At 60.4% G+C, this 13476-nt stretch overlaps 1 protein-coding gene across 2 annotated transcripts; it reads left to right on the top strand.

The window, feature by feature from the left end:
• Positions 1 to 1088: 1088 nt before the first annotated feature.
• On the top strand, positions 1089 to 11227 carry LOC140699292 (melanopsin). Of its 2 annotated transcripts, XM_072971184.1 has the most exons (11): positions 1089 to 1232; positions 2447 to 2592; positions 3158 to 3193; positions 3661 to 3794; positions 4143 to 4346; positions 4979 to 5150; positions 5590 to 5754; positions 6674 to 6781; positions 7654 to 7834; positions 9049 to 9192; positions 11107 to 11227. In XM_072971184.1, exons 1-11 carry the CDS (start codon positions 1089 to 1091, stop codon positions 11143 to 11145), a joined length of 1473 nt encoding a protein of 490 aa, XP_072827285.1. In that variant the 3' UTR covers positions 11146 to 11227. The 2 variants fall into 2 exon arrangements, with proteins under 2 accessions (XP_072827285.1, XP_072827284.1); XM_072971183.1 differs by lacking the exon at positions 3158 to 3193.
• Positions 11228 to 13476: the final 2249 nt, after the last annotated feature.

Raw genomic sequence — 13476 nt, 5'->3', positions numbered from 1 at the left:
GGACTGTGGAGGAGGAGATGGCACCTGTCTCCACTCCAGGTCTCCTCAAATCTTGACACGGTGCCTCAGGACACGGCACCCACGTGGGACGTTCCTGGAAGCTGAGCAGACCCCCTGGAAAGGGCGGCGTGCGCAGCCTCCATCCTCGCCAGCTCCGAGGCTCTGCCTTCTGCTCCCACTGCCTCCTCCAAGAGGCAGGTGTGGACTGGGGTCCCCTCCGCCTCTGACACTTCCCTCAGTCGAGGCCTGCAGCCCTGGGTGAGCTCCCATGTCTCTACCAGCTTTGCGGAGGCTTTTTTGATTTTTTTTTTATCTTTATACTTCAATGAAAAAGTTTATTATCAAACAACAAAGAAGAAATGCCTTGTGATCTGATCTCCCCCTGATTGTTCTCTGTCCTGGGGCATCCACTGAGCTCCATTTCTGACACGGGTGACCCGTCCTGGTGGTGGGATGGTTGTGAAGATGTGACGGGTCACGTGAGCAGACATGAGGGTCGGGCGCCCCGTGAAAAGGCTGAGGCTGGGCTCCGCAGACAGCCCTGGGGGTCCTGGGGGTCCTGGGGGCAGGAGAGTCTTCCTGAGGAGCTCATGGAAGGAGAGCCTGGCCAGAGGGGAGGATGAAGACGAGGAGCCAGAGCCCGGTAGTCTGCCCTGAAATACACACGGACACACAAATTCACACGGACACACACTCTCATACTCACTCGCACGGACACACACACTCACACACATTCACACATGCGTGCCGCCATCATCAGGGACCTGTGTCTGAGGGAGCCGGGGGCACCGAGTGACGGGGCATATGTACTCCCAGCTCTGCTACTTAAAGGTGGGAACGGACCTGTGACTGTGAGTCGCCATAACTGTGACACTCTCTCCTGTGTGCGTCACTGGACACAGAGCAGCACCAACCGCAGGAACAGCTTTGGGCTTGGTCCACGCCAGACACAGGAGCAGGCAACCGGCAGACCAGGAAGGGGTGCTGAGGATGGAGGGAAGCTGGGAGACTGGACACAGCTAACGTCCTGAGCCCTCCGCGCCCTGGACATCTCTGTGGCCTTGAGAAAGAACCCCCCCCATCTCAGGATGAACCCTCCTTCGGGGCCGAGAGTCCCGCCGGGCCCGGCCCAGGAGCCCAGCTGCATGGCCACCCCAGCCTCCCCCAGCAGGTGGGACAGCTCCCGGAGCAGCGCCTCCAGCCTGGACCACCCTCTGCCCATCAGCCCCACGGTAAGCCTGGGGCCAGCGTGTGTGTGCAGAGCCTTCCCTCCCCAACCCTGGTGCCCTTCCCGGGGACACACAGGGGCTTTGACAGGGAAGTAGAAAAGACCCGAGCAGTGCTGTGGGACCCTGGGCATGTTGCTGGACCTCGCTGAGCCGGTCCTACACAAAGAGGCCAGTAGAGGAGATCGTGGCAAGTCTTCCTTCCCTGCGGAGAGCATTCGAGGAACAGAAGGGCCAGCCTTGTTGGACAAGGGTAGAATGGGCCAGGCCTGCCCTTGGCTGCATCCACTTCTAAGGGCGGTAGGATGCCTGCCGAAGCCTTCCAGAGAGGAAGGCATACCCTAGGCCTCTGGATTTGTCCCAGCCCAGAATGAGGTGTTGCATGCCTTCTGCTGCCTCCAGCATTCTAGCCAGGGCCCACGGTTAACTGGAGAGGGATGATGGTACCCTCAGGACTATGGGATGCTGGCCTAGGTTCTGGACAGGATGGGAAGCTTCAGGAGCTGTAGGAGCCAGGGCAGGACAGAAATTAAACCCCTTGCTTCCCTGGAAAGGAACTGGGAGAGGAGAGGTCTTTAAAGCCCTTTGTACTGGCCTCATAGGATTGTGACCTCCCTGCAGTGACCCAGGAGTCCTGAGTTTCCTTTTTAGAGGATCATTCTTTCCCTCACTCTCACGCCAGGCAACGAGGTCAGCCCTGCAGTTATGTAGCCGGGGGAAGACAACCTCCTTCTTTGAAGTCTGGTGGGTGTGGGACTCCTGAGGGGAGGGGCTCCACCCCACCCCACCTCCCTGGGTTCAAGGCGACTGGAAGACCGCTGCTGTCTGGGGCACTTGGGAGGGGGCACATAGAGAAGAGAGGAACCCACCCAGGAAATGGCTCTGCCTTCTTCCCAAGGAGAAATAGAGTCACTCCAGCCACGTCCCTGCTAGCCAAACATGTGTCTGTCCGTCCCACCAACCTCCAACAGGTGATCTGAGCACATTCCTGGAAGCCTCTGGGCCATAGTATAGGAGCTTGGCTTGGCTTTAGGGAGACCTGTGTTTACCCTGCAGCTCAGCCACTTGCCAGCTGTGTGGGCAAGTGTCTTTGCCACTCTGAGCCCGCCCCACTGGGGCGGTTTCTTCCCTGCTCTCCTGGGAACCCTAACCCTCCCTTCTCAGGACTGTCTGAAGGTGACAGGGTCACGTGATGCCCTTGTTTCTCTGTCTCTCCACAGGCCGCCAGGGCTCAGGCTGCTGCCTGGGTCCCCTTCCCCACGGTTGATGTTCCAGACCACGCCCACTACACCCTGGGCACTGTGATCCTGCTGGTGGGGCTCACGGGGATGCTGGGCAACCTGACGGTCATCTATACCTTCTGCAGGTGTCTGGTCGGCAGGGTGGGGCCTGGGCACTGAGGGCAGCCAGCCATGCAGAGACAGGGCAGAATGCAGGGCAGGAATGCCAGTGCCAGTTCTGCCAGGGCACATTGAGCCTGGGCGGGGAGGCCAGGGCCAGTGGCCTCAGGCTCAGGCCTCTGTCTGCAAACCCAGGGAAGGGGCCAAAAAGTAGTCCAGGGAAGCTTGAGTGGCACATGCCATCTGGGCCCCAGGCACGCCCTCTGTGTAGGGCGAGTGTCCCGACGACACGCGTCTCTGCATGTTCTGCCCTGCTCTCAGCTCCCCTCCACCGTCACCTGCCCCAGTGGGCAACCTCCCTCTGCCTCAAAGAGCAGCCCTGGTGCCAGGGTCCTGAGTCCTCAAGCCCTTCAGCAGCCAGCCCTGGTCACCACCCCCGGCTTCCTTCCTTACCTGCCCCGTGCGCAGGCTGAATGGCTGAGACAGGCAGGTGGAGAAGCGAGCCCCTGGGTCCACCACCTATTAGCTGAAATGCCTTTGGGCAACTTACTGATCCTCTCTGAGTCCACTTTTCTTGTCTGCAAAATGGAGATGTGATTTACTTCCTGGAGTCATTGTGATGATTAAGTAAGTTTTTGTGAGTGCGGTGCCCAGCAAATGAGTGAATCCTGGCTGTGCCACTTAATGAGTCTTGTGATCTGGGACAAGACACTTCACGGGTGGGAGCCCCAGTGTTCTTATCTGGAAAATGGAGTAGGGGCAGGGTTGATGTGAAGACGGATGATTACAGGAGATGAGGTTTGTGGAAGTACCTGGCCCATAGGGCACAATTGTCAGCTCCTCTCCCCTTTGCCAGCCCCGAGGGTGAGGACTGCAGAGACACTGGGAGGAGGGGGACAAGGGAGGCAAGAGTTGCTGTCTTGAAGGGTCTCCCCTCTCAGCCCACACTACCAGGCTCCAGCGCTGTTTGGCTGGTACTAGCTGAGCAGTGGGATGGGTCTGTGGTCCAGCAGCTCTTGCTTGTGTGCGCATGCGTGCGTGTGCACTTGTATTTGAGCCAGAAGAGCCTCCTGACAACTTCTGACCCCTCACAGGAGCAGAGGCCTCAGGACACCTGCCAACATGTTCATTATCAACCTCGCAGTCAGCGACTTCCTCATGTCCTTCACCCAGGCCCCCGTCTTCTTCGCCAGCAGCCTCTATAAGCAGTGGCTCTTTGGGGAAGCAGGTAGACACTCAGGGAGCCCTTTGGCTGGAAGGAGGAGGAGGGTTGGGGCAGGGGATGTCCACAGTGGCGGGGAGCCCAGGTGAGAAGGTGATTTGTTCTACCTGGGCAAAGAGTGGGCAGCCACGCCCAATCTCATGAGTCAGCAGAGGGAACACTCCACTTCCACTCCTGAGGCTTCCGCCAGCCTCTGGCCGACGTGGTGAGCGGGCAGGGCAGACAGGAGTTCAGACTTACTTTCCCTGAGAGGCGAGGGCAGGAGCTGAGCAAGGCCATCCCCGGACCCTCCCTCCCCTGGGGTATCTGATGGGCTCCCTGCCAAGGACTGAGATCAGGGAGCTGTGCCCACAGGCTGTGAATTCTATGCCTTCTGTGGGGCTCTCTTTGGCATCACCTCCATGATTACCCTGACGGCCATCGCCCTGGACCGCTACCTGGTGATCACGCGCCCACTGGCCACCGTCGGGATGGTGTCCAAGAGGCGGGCGGCACTTGTCCTGCTGGGCGTCTGGCTCTATGCCCTGGCTTGGAGTCTGCCACCCTTCTTTGGCTGGAGTAAGTGGGCTCAGGGAATCGGGGAAAGGAAGGTAGGCTGGGAGGGGCACGTTCAAGGGGCAAGTAGGTGGACTTGGGTCAACCAACTGGCATGGGGGCCAAGGGACTGTCTAAGCCTCCAAGCAAATGGATATTCAAGGGGCACAACTGTCAGCAGGGGGAAGCGTGGCTGTATTATCAGCAGTCAGTCCCTTCCCCCAATACCGAGGGGAAGACCATGTGGTTCCTGGCCGGTGGGGACACGTGCATCTGATGTGGAGTTTGCATTGAGTCAGACAGGCAGGGGTTGGGGTGTGGGGCCTCAGCAGGAAGGAGGCTTAGCAGCAAGGCATCTACCTGTCTGGGGCAGGACCGGGAGGCTGGCTGAAGTCTGCGGGAGTAAGAGTCTGGGGCTGCAGTGAGGTCTTTCTCCCTAACTGGCAAGACTGGGCAGCAGTGGACTTTGCCAGCTGTCTCCTGCTAGAACAGCCTGGAAAACTCTGCTCCACGTGCCTTGGCTTCCTCACTCCACTGAGCAGGGCTGGGGCCGGGGCCAGCGTTTGAGACTCAGACCCCACATCCAAAGCCTCTGCTGGATGAGGAGCCCGAGCCAGCGCCGCCCTGAAGGCCGAGCACCCGCCCCTGGTTCCCAGGTGCCTACGTGCCCGAGGGGCTGCTGACCTCCTGCTCCTGGGACTACATGAGCTTCACGCCGTCAGTGCGCGCCTACACCATGCTGCTCTTCTGCTTCGTGTTCTTCCTGCCCCTGCTCGTCATCGTCTACTGCTACATCTTCATCTTCAAGGCCATCCGGGAGACAGGCCGGTAAGCCCCGGGCATGAAGGAGGGGCTCGGAGGGAGGGGGGCCATGCCCCTTCTTCCGGGCTGCCCGCGGCTCACATCTGTGCCCTCCCCCAGGGCACTCCCGGCCCCAGGTGGGCAAAGACCAGCTGAGCACCTGTGCTTGGTGGGGAGGTGCCTTCAGACCAGGACAGCCCTGCAGCTTAGAGGAGTCTCAGGAGACAGGGCCTTCTGAAGCGGGGGCCGTTAGGCTTGGTCAAGGGATCTGGGGGGCAGAGAAGACACACAGGCAGAATCACTGGGAGGCAGCTTAGGCTGGATGTAATGGAGAACTTTCTGGGAGTCAGGGCTGCCTGCACTGAAAGGGATGGCTAGGTCCAAGAAGGCTCCCTGACCGTAGCCGTGACCCTGGCAGTCACTGCAACCCGAATGCGGTCAGACCCAGACTCTGCACGCTTCCTAGATCTCTCCAGACATTCAGGGCCTGCGAGGGCGGTGGTGAGTGCCCCCGGCAACGGCAGCGGCTGCAAAATGAATGGAAAATGGCCAAGATCGAGCTGCTGGTCATCCTTCTCTTTGTGCTCTCCTGGGCCCCCTACTCCACTGTGGCCCTGCTGGGCTTTGCTGGGTGAGCGGTGACGAAGGGGCTGGGGCAGGGGTTGAAGGGGTGGAAGAAGGGTGAGGAGACCCTGAGGCAGTCTCCCCTCCCAGCCCAAGCCCAAGCCAGCCATCCTCACATGCTAGGTCCAGCCCCTCAGCCTGTTCTCCACCTGCTGTGAGATGCCCCTCCTGAGCTCCCAGAGGCACCAGGAGACGTGCTGGGGGATCTCTGGGCCCTGCTGGATTTGGCCTGAGGGCCTGCCTGCGGGGCTACCAGGTCCACCAGACCTCTTGGGGATATGCAGCTCTCCCTGAGGTTCTGGTTCCTTCTTCACCCGGCCTGCGGGCACATAGCCGGGGAGCTACTCACCTCCTACCTTCTAGTCCCGTGTGGCTAGAGTCTGCAGTAGCACGGACGTAGACCAGGCTTCAGAAGCACTTTGACACAGTGAGACCTGTGAATCCTTGCCAGAGTTTGGGTGTGATGGGCACACTCCTCCTTGTGCAAGGATGGCCTGTTCCCTTCTTGGGCTCTCCTGTGAAGTTACTTTCAGAGAGCCAGGGGAGAGGTGGGCCTCAGGGTTGGGGCGGGGCTTGGGAAGAGCTGCGCAGAGGGCCAGAGTCATTGGGGATAGGGAGGGCTTCTTGCCAGCAGCACAGGCTCCGAGGGACAGTGGGACCTGGCGAAACCCCCTAGCCTGGCACATCTTCTCAGCACCGCTCCATCAGTTGCTCCCTGGGATCCCGCTGACCTCAGATCGGAATTCTCCCTGGCCTTGCAGACCCCACCCTGGGGGTGACTTGGTCGTGCTGGTTTGGGCCAGGCTGGGCTGTGCCCTGAGAGGGCTTGGTTGGCCTAGAGGAAGAAGGTTCCTGAGACAGTGGGTGGGCTGTGGAGTCTCCAGGGAGGGCCAGCTGGCAGGGGGCCCACGGCTGCTCTGTCCTAGGTACGCACATGTCCTGACGCCCTACATGAACTCGGTGCCAGCTGTCATCGCCAAGGCCTCTGCCATCTACAACCCCATCATTTACGCCATCACTCACCCCAAGTACAGGTGTGGCCCTCCTCCAGGACCCTGCCCCAGCTCCCCGGGCCCACCCTCACGGCATGGAGAGCCTGGGCCTATAAATGGGGGCAGAGGCCAGCCATCTTTCCTGTCTCTTGTATATGCATTGGGTGGGGAACTCCAGCCACTGAGAGCAGCCAGCGACACTGGGTGGGGTGTGGAGCTGGTGTGACCCTCTGCTGCCCCAGCTTCCCAGAGGCTCAGCTTCGAGAGACATCAGAGCTCCCTGGGCAGCATCCAATCCTAACTGGGATTTTCAGAGCTGAGACCAAAAGGCAGCTATGATTGGCTAATCACCTGTGCTGCCAGCTACAAAAGGAGGCCGCCAGACAGTGACAGGCTAGAGAGAGTCCCGCTCTGCCTCAGGGGCCCTGAAAGTGGCCCGGGGGTGGTTCTGGCCCAGAGCGCTCTCTGCTGATAGAATCCCAGCGCGGCTGGCCTCTTCTACCAGGGGGCCTGCAGGGCTTCCATTCGCCTGGTGGTGTCAGGAACTCCCTGAGGCCAGCTGCAGGCTTGGCCCGTCCAGCTCAGGAGCGTTCCTGGTCCTCATTTACAGAGGTGTGGCTTGGGCCAGCCACTTGAGGGCTGAAACCGAGCATCAGGCTGAACCTGCCACCCTACAGCTCTCCCTCCATGCCCAGGACCCAGCATCTGTCTATCCATCCCCAACCCTGTGAGCCTGTCAGTCTCCTTCACCCCAGCACTTGTCTGTATGTTCCCCCTAATCCCAGTGTCTGAATGTCCTCAATTCCCCAGTGGCTCTTTGTTCACTCCCATTAGCCCAGTGTCAGTCTGTCCCTCCACCCCTATCTATGCAGTCTGTCTGTCCGTCCCTCTAACCCGAGGTGCCGTCTCTGCAGAATGGCCATCGCTCAGCACCTGCCCTGCCTGGGGGTGCTGCTGGGCGTGTCGGGTCAGCGCACTGGCCCGTATACCAGCTACCGCTCCACCCACCGCTCCACACTGAGCAGCCAGGCCTCGGACCTCAGCTGGATCTCCGGACGGAGGCGTCAGGCGTCCCTGGGTTCCGAGAGCGAGGTGGTAAGGAGGCTGGGCCCTCACTGGCTGGCACCTCGCCATTCTTTCCTCAACCAGGCCAGCCTTAGGCCTCTGGGTGGGGCTGCTTCTGAGACTCGGACCCTCAGAAACCTGGGACGCTGGCAGGAAAAGCCCTCACCACTGCCCCATGTCCTTGCCATACATCATGCTCCCTGACAGGCAGGGGAACTGGGGCCCTGTTCGGCCAACAGAGGCAACAGTTCGGCCCAAGGTCACCCAGCAGCAGAGCCAGGACTGAACATGGCTCTTCCAACTCCAGGCCACTTCTCTTCCATGCTGGCAACTATCCCAGGGCCTTAGAGCCTCAGATCGAAAAGACTAGCATCTCTGGCCCTAGATGGGCCTCTAGAGAAACAGGCAAGAGCCAGCTCAGGGCCCTCTGTCCATAGCATTAAGCCCCCTCCTCTTGGGAGCCTTGAGGATCTCACGAGGTAGAGTGAAAGGAGCGTTCGCCCTGGAGCTGGGGACTTGTGTTCAAATCTGAGTTCAAGTCCTTACCGTGCGAGCTTGGACAGGTCAGTCACCCTCTCTGAGCCTCTATAAAGTAAAAACTGCCATCTCTACATCCAAGACTAGATAGAGTGTCCACGGATGGGCGCTAGCCCCACAGTTGTGGTCAGCCATGGGAGCTACCAGTCCGCCAGCCCCTCCTTGGTGCCTAGAGCTGTGATGTCCCCTGATGTCCCCAGGAGAGTTCCCTGTGCCTTGGGCTTCTGACCCAGCTCCTCCATCATTGTGCCTCCAGAGTCCACTGTGGGCCTCACCAAGAGCTTCCGCTGACCCCTTCCCACTGCCTGCATCCCTGGGGGTCTCGGTTGAGGGGCTGAGAGAGGAGTGGTCAGAGGACCTATCCCTGAACCACTGTAGCAAATGACATCAAGGCGTGAATCTTAGCCATTAAGAGAGACCCTCGTGAACCATACCCATCCTGTACACTTAAGCAAGCACACAAGCCCCCAAGTGCCTGTGCACACACATGCACGCGTGCGCGTGTACACACACACACACACACCCCCTAGCACATGCACTCACAGTTTGCAAGGGTTTGGTGACCAGCAACCCTGCAAACAGTGTCATGGGCCTCACCCCCATGAATATCTGTAGGAAGGATGGAGAAAGGCCTGATCCAGGAGAGGGCAGAAGCAGGACTGTGGAATGTCCCCCTCAACTCACAGGGACTCTCCCACTCCCCCCAGGGCTGGACGGACACGGAGGCCACTGCTGCTTGGGGGGCTGCCCATCAAGTGAGTGGGTGGTCCCCCTGCGGTCAGGGCCTGGAGGATGTGGAAGCCAAGGGCCCTCCCAGGCCCCAGGGACAGGAAGCAGAGGCTCTCGGGAAGGTAACTGGACCCAGCACCCGCCAATCTGTAAAGGGGTGGGGACAAGGAGCAAGTAGCCCAGGGAGTGGTCAGGAAAGGCGGGGGTCTTGTTCTCAGTGTCAAGGCCAACACCCTCTGGGAATTGCCCCCTCCCTGGACCTCCCAGCTTTCCTTGCCCACCTGGGGGTCCTGGGGGTCTCTGGGACACCAAGATGTTCTGAGCAGGCCTGAGTCTGAATGCACCCGAGTGTGACTGTGTCTGAGAGCATCTGTGTGTGATTGTGTGACCTTGACTGTGCAGGTACATCGCAGGTGGTGACTCTGCTGTGCTGTGACGAATGTCCAGCGTGGGTGTAAGTGTGTGTGAGTGACCACGTGCCCGGCACATGCTCTCTGTCACTGTGACACCCCAGGGCATGGGATTGTCTGCTCTGAGCTGAGCATGTGACCGAGTGTGAGCGGCAGGTACCTCTCTGTGTCATTGGAAGTAGGACATACCTGGAGGGGGCGGAGCTGCGAACCGTGTATGTGCTCGCCACGAATGCCCTGAGATTAGGGTGTTGCCCAGAATACTTGCAGCTATTAAAAGAAAGCCAGCTGTCAGCCCAAGTGCCTATGGAACGGAATGTCGATGGTGATTAGAGAAGGCCAGATTCTGGAACGCTGGAAATGCCGTGTGCACAGGCCCAGAGGCTGCCCTTCCCCCTCAGCTGACAGCTCCCCACCCTGCCCCTCCACTCACACCCACACAGCACCCCCAGCTCCCGGGCTTTCTCGGGCTTCCCCAGCAAGACCAAGACCAGAGGCACTTTCCTGCCTTCCTTCCCCAAGGCTGCTCCCCTGCCTGTCCCCGAGAGGGGGAGCCCTGGGTGGGCTGCTCCCTACCGTTGCAGGGCCCCTGCCTCTATCAGCGTTCCCATCCCAGGGAGCACCACTCCCCAGAAAGGACTCCCTCCCCAGCCCTGGGCCCGGGCACTGTGCATGACCACAGAGGCCAGTGCAGAGGCCGGCAGCATCCCCCAGGCTGGCGGGCGAGGCAGTGATGAGAGGCACTGTGGGCTGGGGTGGGGCACCGGGCAGAGAGGGACAGCACATCAGCCGTCACCTAACACGTGTGATAAGCGCCACCATCGAGGTATCAGCACACAGGGTGCTGAAAGCAGGGGCAAGGCCCCAAGGGCTCCCAGGAAAGGTGGAGGTAAATCAGGGATTGCCAGGCAGGATGGGGCCGGGGGGGTGGGGTTTGGCTGGTCCAGGCTGGGAAACAGCCTGTCCAAACACAGCGGGGCACAGGGGAGCTCGGCATGTTCTGGAACAGAATGTCTCTCTGTGACCCCGGGAGCAATCAAGGGACCCTGGGAGCAGTCAAGGGACCCTGGGAGCTGGCGGTAGGGATGTAGAAGGATAGAGGGGCCGGAGGTGGTGGGAGCCATAGGGAGGCCCAACCAGGTGCTGGCCTGAAGGTCTCCTTCCAGACCCTTGGAGGGCTTAGCGGCGCACTGAGGTGGGCTGGGTCAGCTTGGCAGAGTTGCCGGGCCTCTCTGCAGTGGCTGGGGAAGGACAGGTTGAGTGGAAGGAGCTGGCAGAGAAGAGGGGAGAAGCCAGTAGGACAGGCAAGGAGTGAGGCATTTAAGGCAGCAGGGAGAGAGGAGACGCCTGCGCGTGCGGACAAGGGGTGGAGGGAAGTGGAGAACTGGATGCTGGGGGTGAGGAGAGCTCAGTCTGGCCCCCAGGAGTCTGAGAGCCTGGGGACATCCCAGGGGGCTATCCCACAGGCCACACTGCTGGAGAAGGTCCATCACCCATCCAGGACAAAACCCGGTCCCTCCACGTAACCTCCCTTCAGCACGCGGTACCCCAGACACAGAGGGTCACTGGGAGACTATTCCCAGGGGACATTCCTTGGCTAAGCAGATGTATGCTGTTTGCTTTCAGACCAAGGGGCTGCTCCCCAGCCTGGACCCCAGGATGTAGCGTGCCCATCAGCTCTGCCTTCCTCCTGGGACATGTCCAGCCCCCTCAGGTCCCCCTCACACACACTGACCCAGGATTACCCTGTGGGCCTGGGGGCTTTGGAAGTGGCCTTGTCACCCACGCTGTGCTGGATTCATGGCCACATCCCACACGTCCCTGCTCTGCAAAGCGGTCTGCACCCCACTTCTCAGCTCAACAGGCTGCACCCCAGGCTCAGTCTGAAGAGTGGACACCCTCCCATTGCCTGCAGTCGTCCGCCTCTCCTCAAATGCTGTGTGCTGCCATTGTCCAAGTGGTGACAACGGCGATGGCTCCGGAGGACACAACCAGCTGCTTATGAGCTGCCCCTGCGCCCGGGCTGGGCATTTCCCTGGCACGGGAAGGGCGGCACTGCTTCTCCCGCAGCCAAAGCCCAGCGCAGACCTTTACACACTGGAAACTGCTACTCAGCCCTGGCTTTCCCCTCAGTGCACGGTTCCCACCACCGCCCGCCCTCTTGTGCCATGTGCGTTTGGGGCACACGCTCCTGTGTGTATGTATTTGCTTGCACACCAAGCACAGGCATGCACACATGGCGCCTGTGGCTTGTTTCAAATCAGTGGTCTGAGTTCATCCCAGGGCTGTGTGGCTCTGGCGGGGTGTGGAGAAATAAAAAGCAGAGAAGGTCTCCTTGGATAGGCACTATCTCTTCCTGTTGGTGCCGCGATGGGAGAGAGACCCCAGGCCTGGCCTCTGACCCCAGCAGCCTCTCTTCCTCCTCCCCCTCGGTCTCCCACCTTGTGAATTTCACTCCCCAAACCCCCACCTCAAACTGCAGGGAGCAGACTGGAGGAGGGGCAAAGGCCAGGCTTGCCCCCATCCCTGCTCCCCAAGGAGCTGCTCTTCTTGGGAAGCGGCTCACGCCCAGCCTGTGAGCACCAGCTGCTCTCTGGCTGGCTTCAGTTCTCCCAGGGGAGGCAGATGAGGGAGGCTGGCCTTTCTCTTTAAGAGCATTCTTCCGGCTACCCCTCCCTTTCCCCAGAGGCAGCCTCAGGCATCAGATGGTTGCCTGTGTCCAGAGAAAGAGCCTGCAGCTCCAGGTACAGCCTAGCCCGGGGCTCCCCGACCGTGTGCCTTTCCCCACACCGGTCATGCCCTGCTGCCGGGTCCTCTCCAGCCTGGCAGGACAGATGGCCCCTACCCCCAGGAAAAGGGGTAAAGCCAAGGATGGATTGGATGGGGCCTGAGGAAGGGGCAGGGGACGGGATGGGGGAGGTCGGGGTGCTGGCCATGAGCTGCTGGCCTCCTGGGCCAGGGCCAGGCAGCGAGGACAGCTGGGCTCCTGACACAGGGCAGAGGAGGTGGTGAAGTGGGGGAGAGAACACAGGTCCCCCCCTGGCCTCTTCCACTTGATAGTTCTGTGGCCTTGGGCAGGTTACCAAATGCCCCTGTGAAGTGGGGACTCCTTGCCATGCGGGTTGTATGCGCTAGGCCCAGGGCGTGAGGCGGGGTGCTGGCAGCTGCGAAATTACTCACACCCAGGCCCGCATGAGTCTTCAGGGCCCAGCTCAGGCCAGAGTCTTCCAGGAGGGCCGAGAACAGCCCGGTTGCCTTCCCTGAGCCTCAGTTTCCCCAACAGGGAACCAGAGTGGGCCTTGAGCTACCTCCAGACCACACAGGGCCTGAGATCTCTTCTGAGGAAAGGTCCAAAGACCACCCTGGCAGGAATCCCCAGGGGCCTAGGCCCCTACTCGGAACACACTGTCTCTGGGTTATGGGCTGAACACACCACACACATTTTCCCTTCCCTGCCCCTTCTGGCCCCTTGTCCCAGCAGCTGAGCAAATGGCCTCTCCTCCCCTCCTCCCTGCCCCCTGCCATTCCGGCGCAAAGGGCATGGGGGCCTGGTGTGCGACACTGGCAGCTGGAGCTTTCCATGCTGCTGTCAAGTTTTCCGGAGCACAAATGAGACAGGAGAGCCAGGAATAACTGCTGGGCCCCCGGAGGGTCTGGAGGGTATGGGCCGGCCCCAGATCTGTTTTCAGACCCTGTGCTGAGGGTGCAGGCAGGGCCCCCCGCCACAGCCAGGTTTGGGCATCCGGAGGCGCCTGTAGCCACTGGGAGCCCATTATCTGGCATGAGTTCCCATAGGAATAAGCTCAGGCTCCAGTGTGGCCTGGGTTTACTACCTGTGTGACCTTAGGAAAGTCACTCAACCTCTCTGAGCCTTGGTTCCTGTGGGACAAGTAGCAGCCTCTCAGGATCTGAGGGGATTACGGTGTGAGGGGCCTGGAGCTGAGCTGGACCAGGTCCAGAGCTGCTTCTCTTGTGATCGTTTTGTGGCTGGACAAC

Source organism: Vicugna pacos, chromosome 11, assembly GCF_048564905.1.
Source record: "Vicugna pacos chromosome 11, VicPac4, whole genome shotgun sequence".
NCBI classification, from domain to species: Eukaryota; Metazoa; Chordata; class Mammalia; order Artiodactyla; family Camelidae; genus Vicugna; species Vicugna pacos.
This window is presented reverse-complemented; position numbering and strand designations above follow the sequence as displayed.

Bases quoted from the DNA above. Each gene is read 5' to 3' on its own strand.
- LOC140699292 (XM_072971184.1), top strand. From the start codon at position 1,089: ATGAACCCTCCTTCGGGGCCGAGAGTCCCGCCGGGCCCGGCCCAGGAG. The intron at 3,795-4,142 runs GTAGACACTCAG...CTGTGCCCACAG, and splicing joins GTGGCTCTTTGGGGAAGCAG to GCTGTGAATTCTATGCCTTC. The intron at 5,151-5,589 runs GTAAGCCCCGGG...CACGCTTCCTAG, and splicing joins GCCATCCGGGAGACAGGCCG to ATCTCTCCAGACATTCAGGG.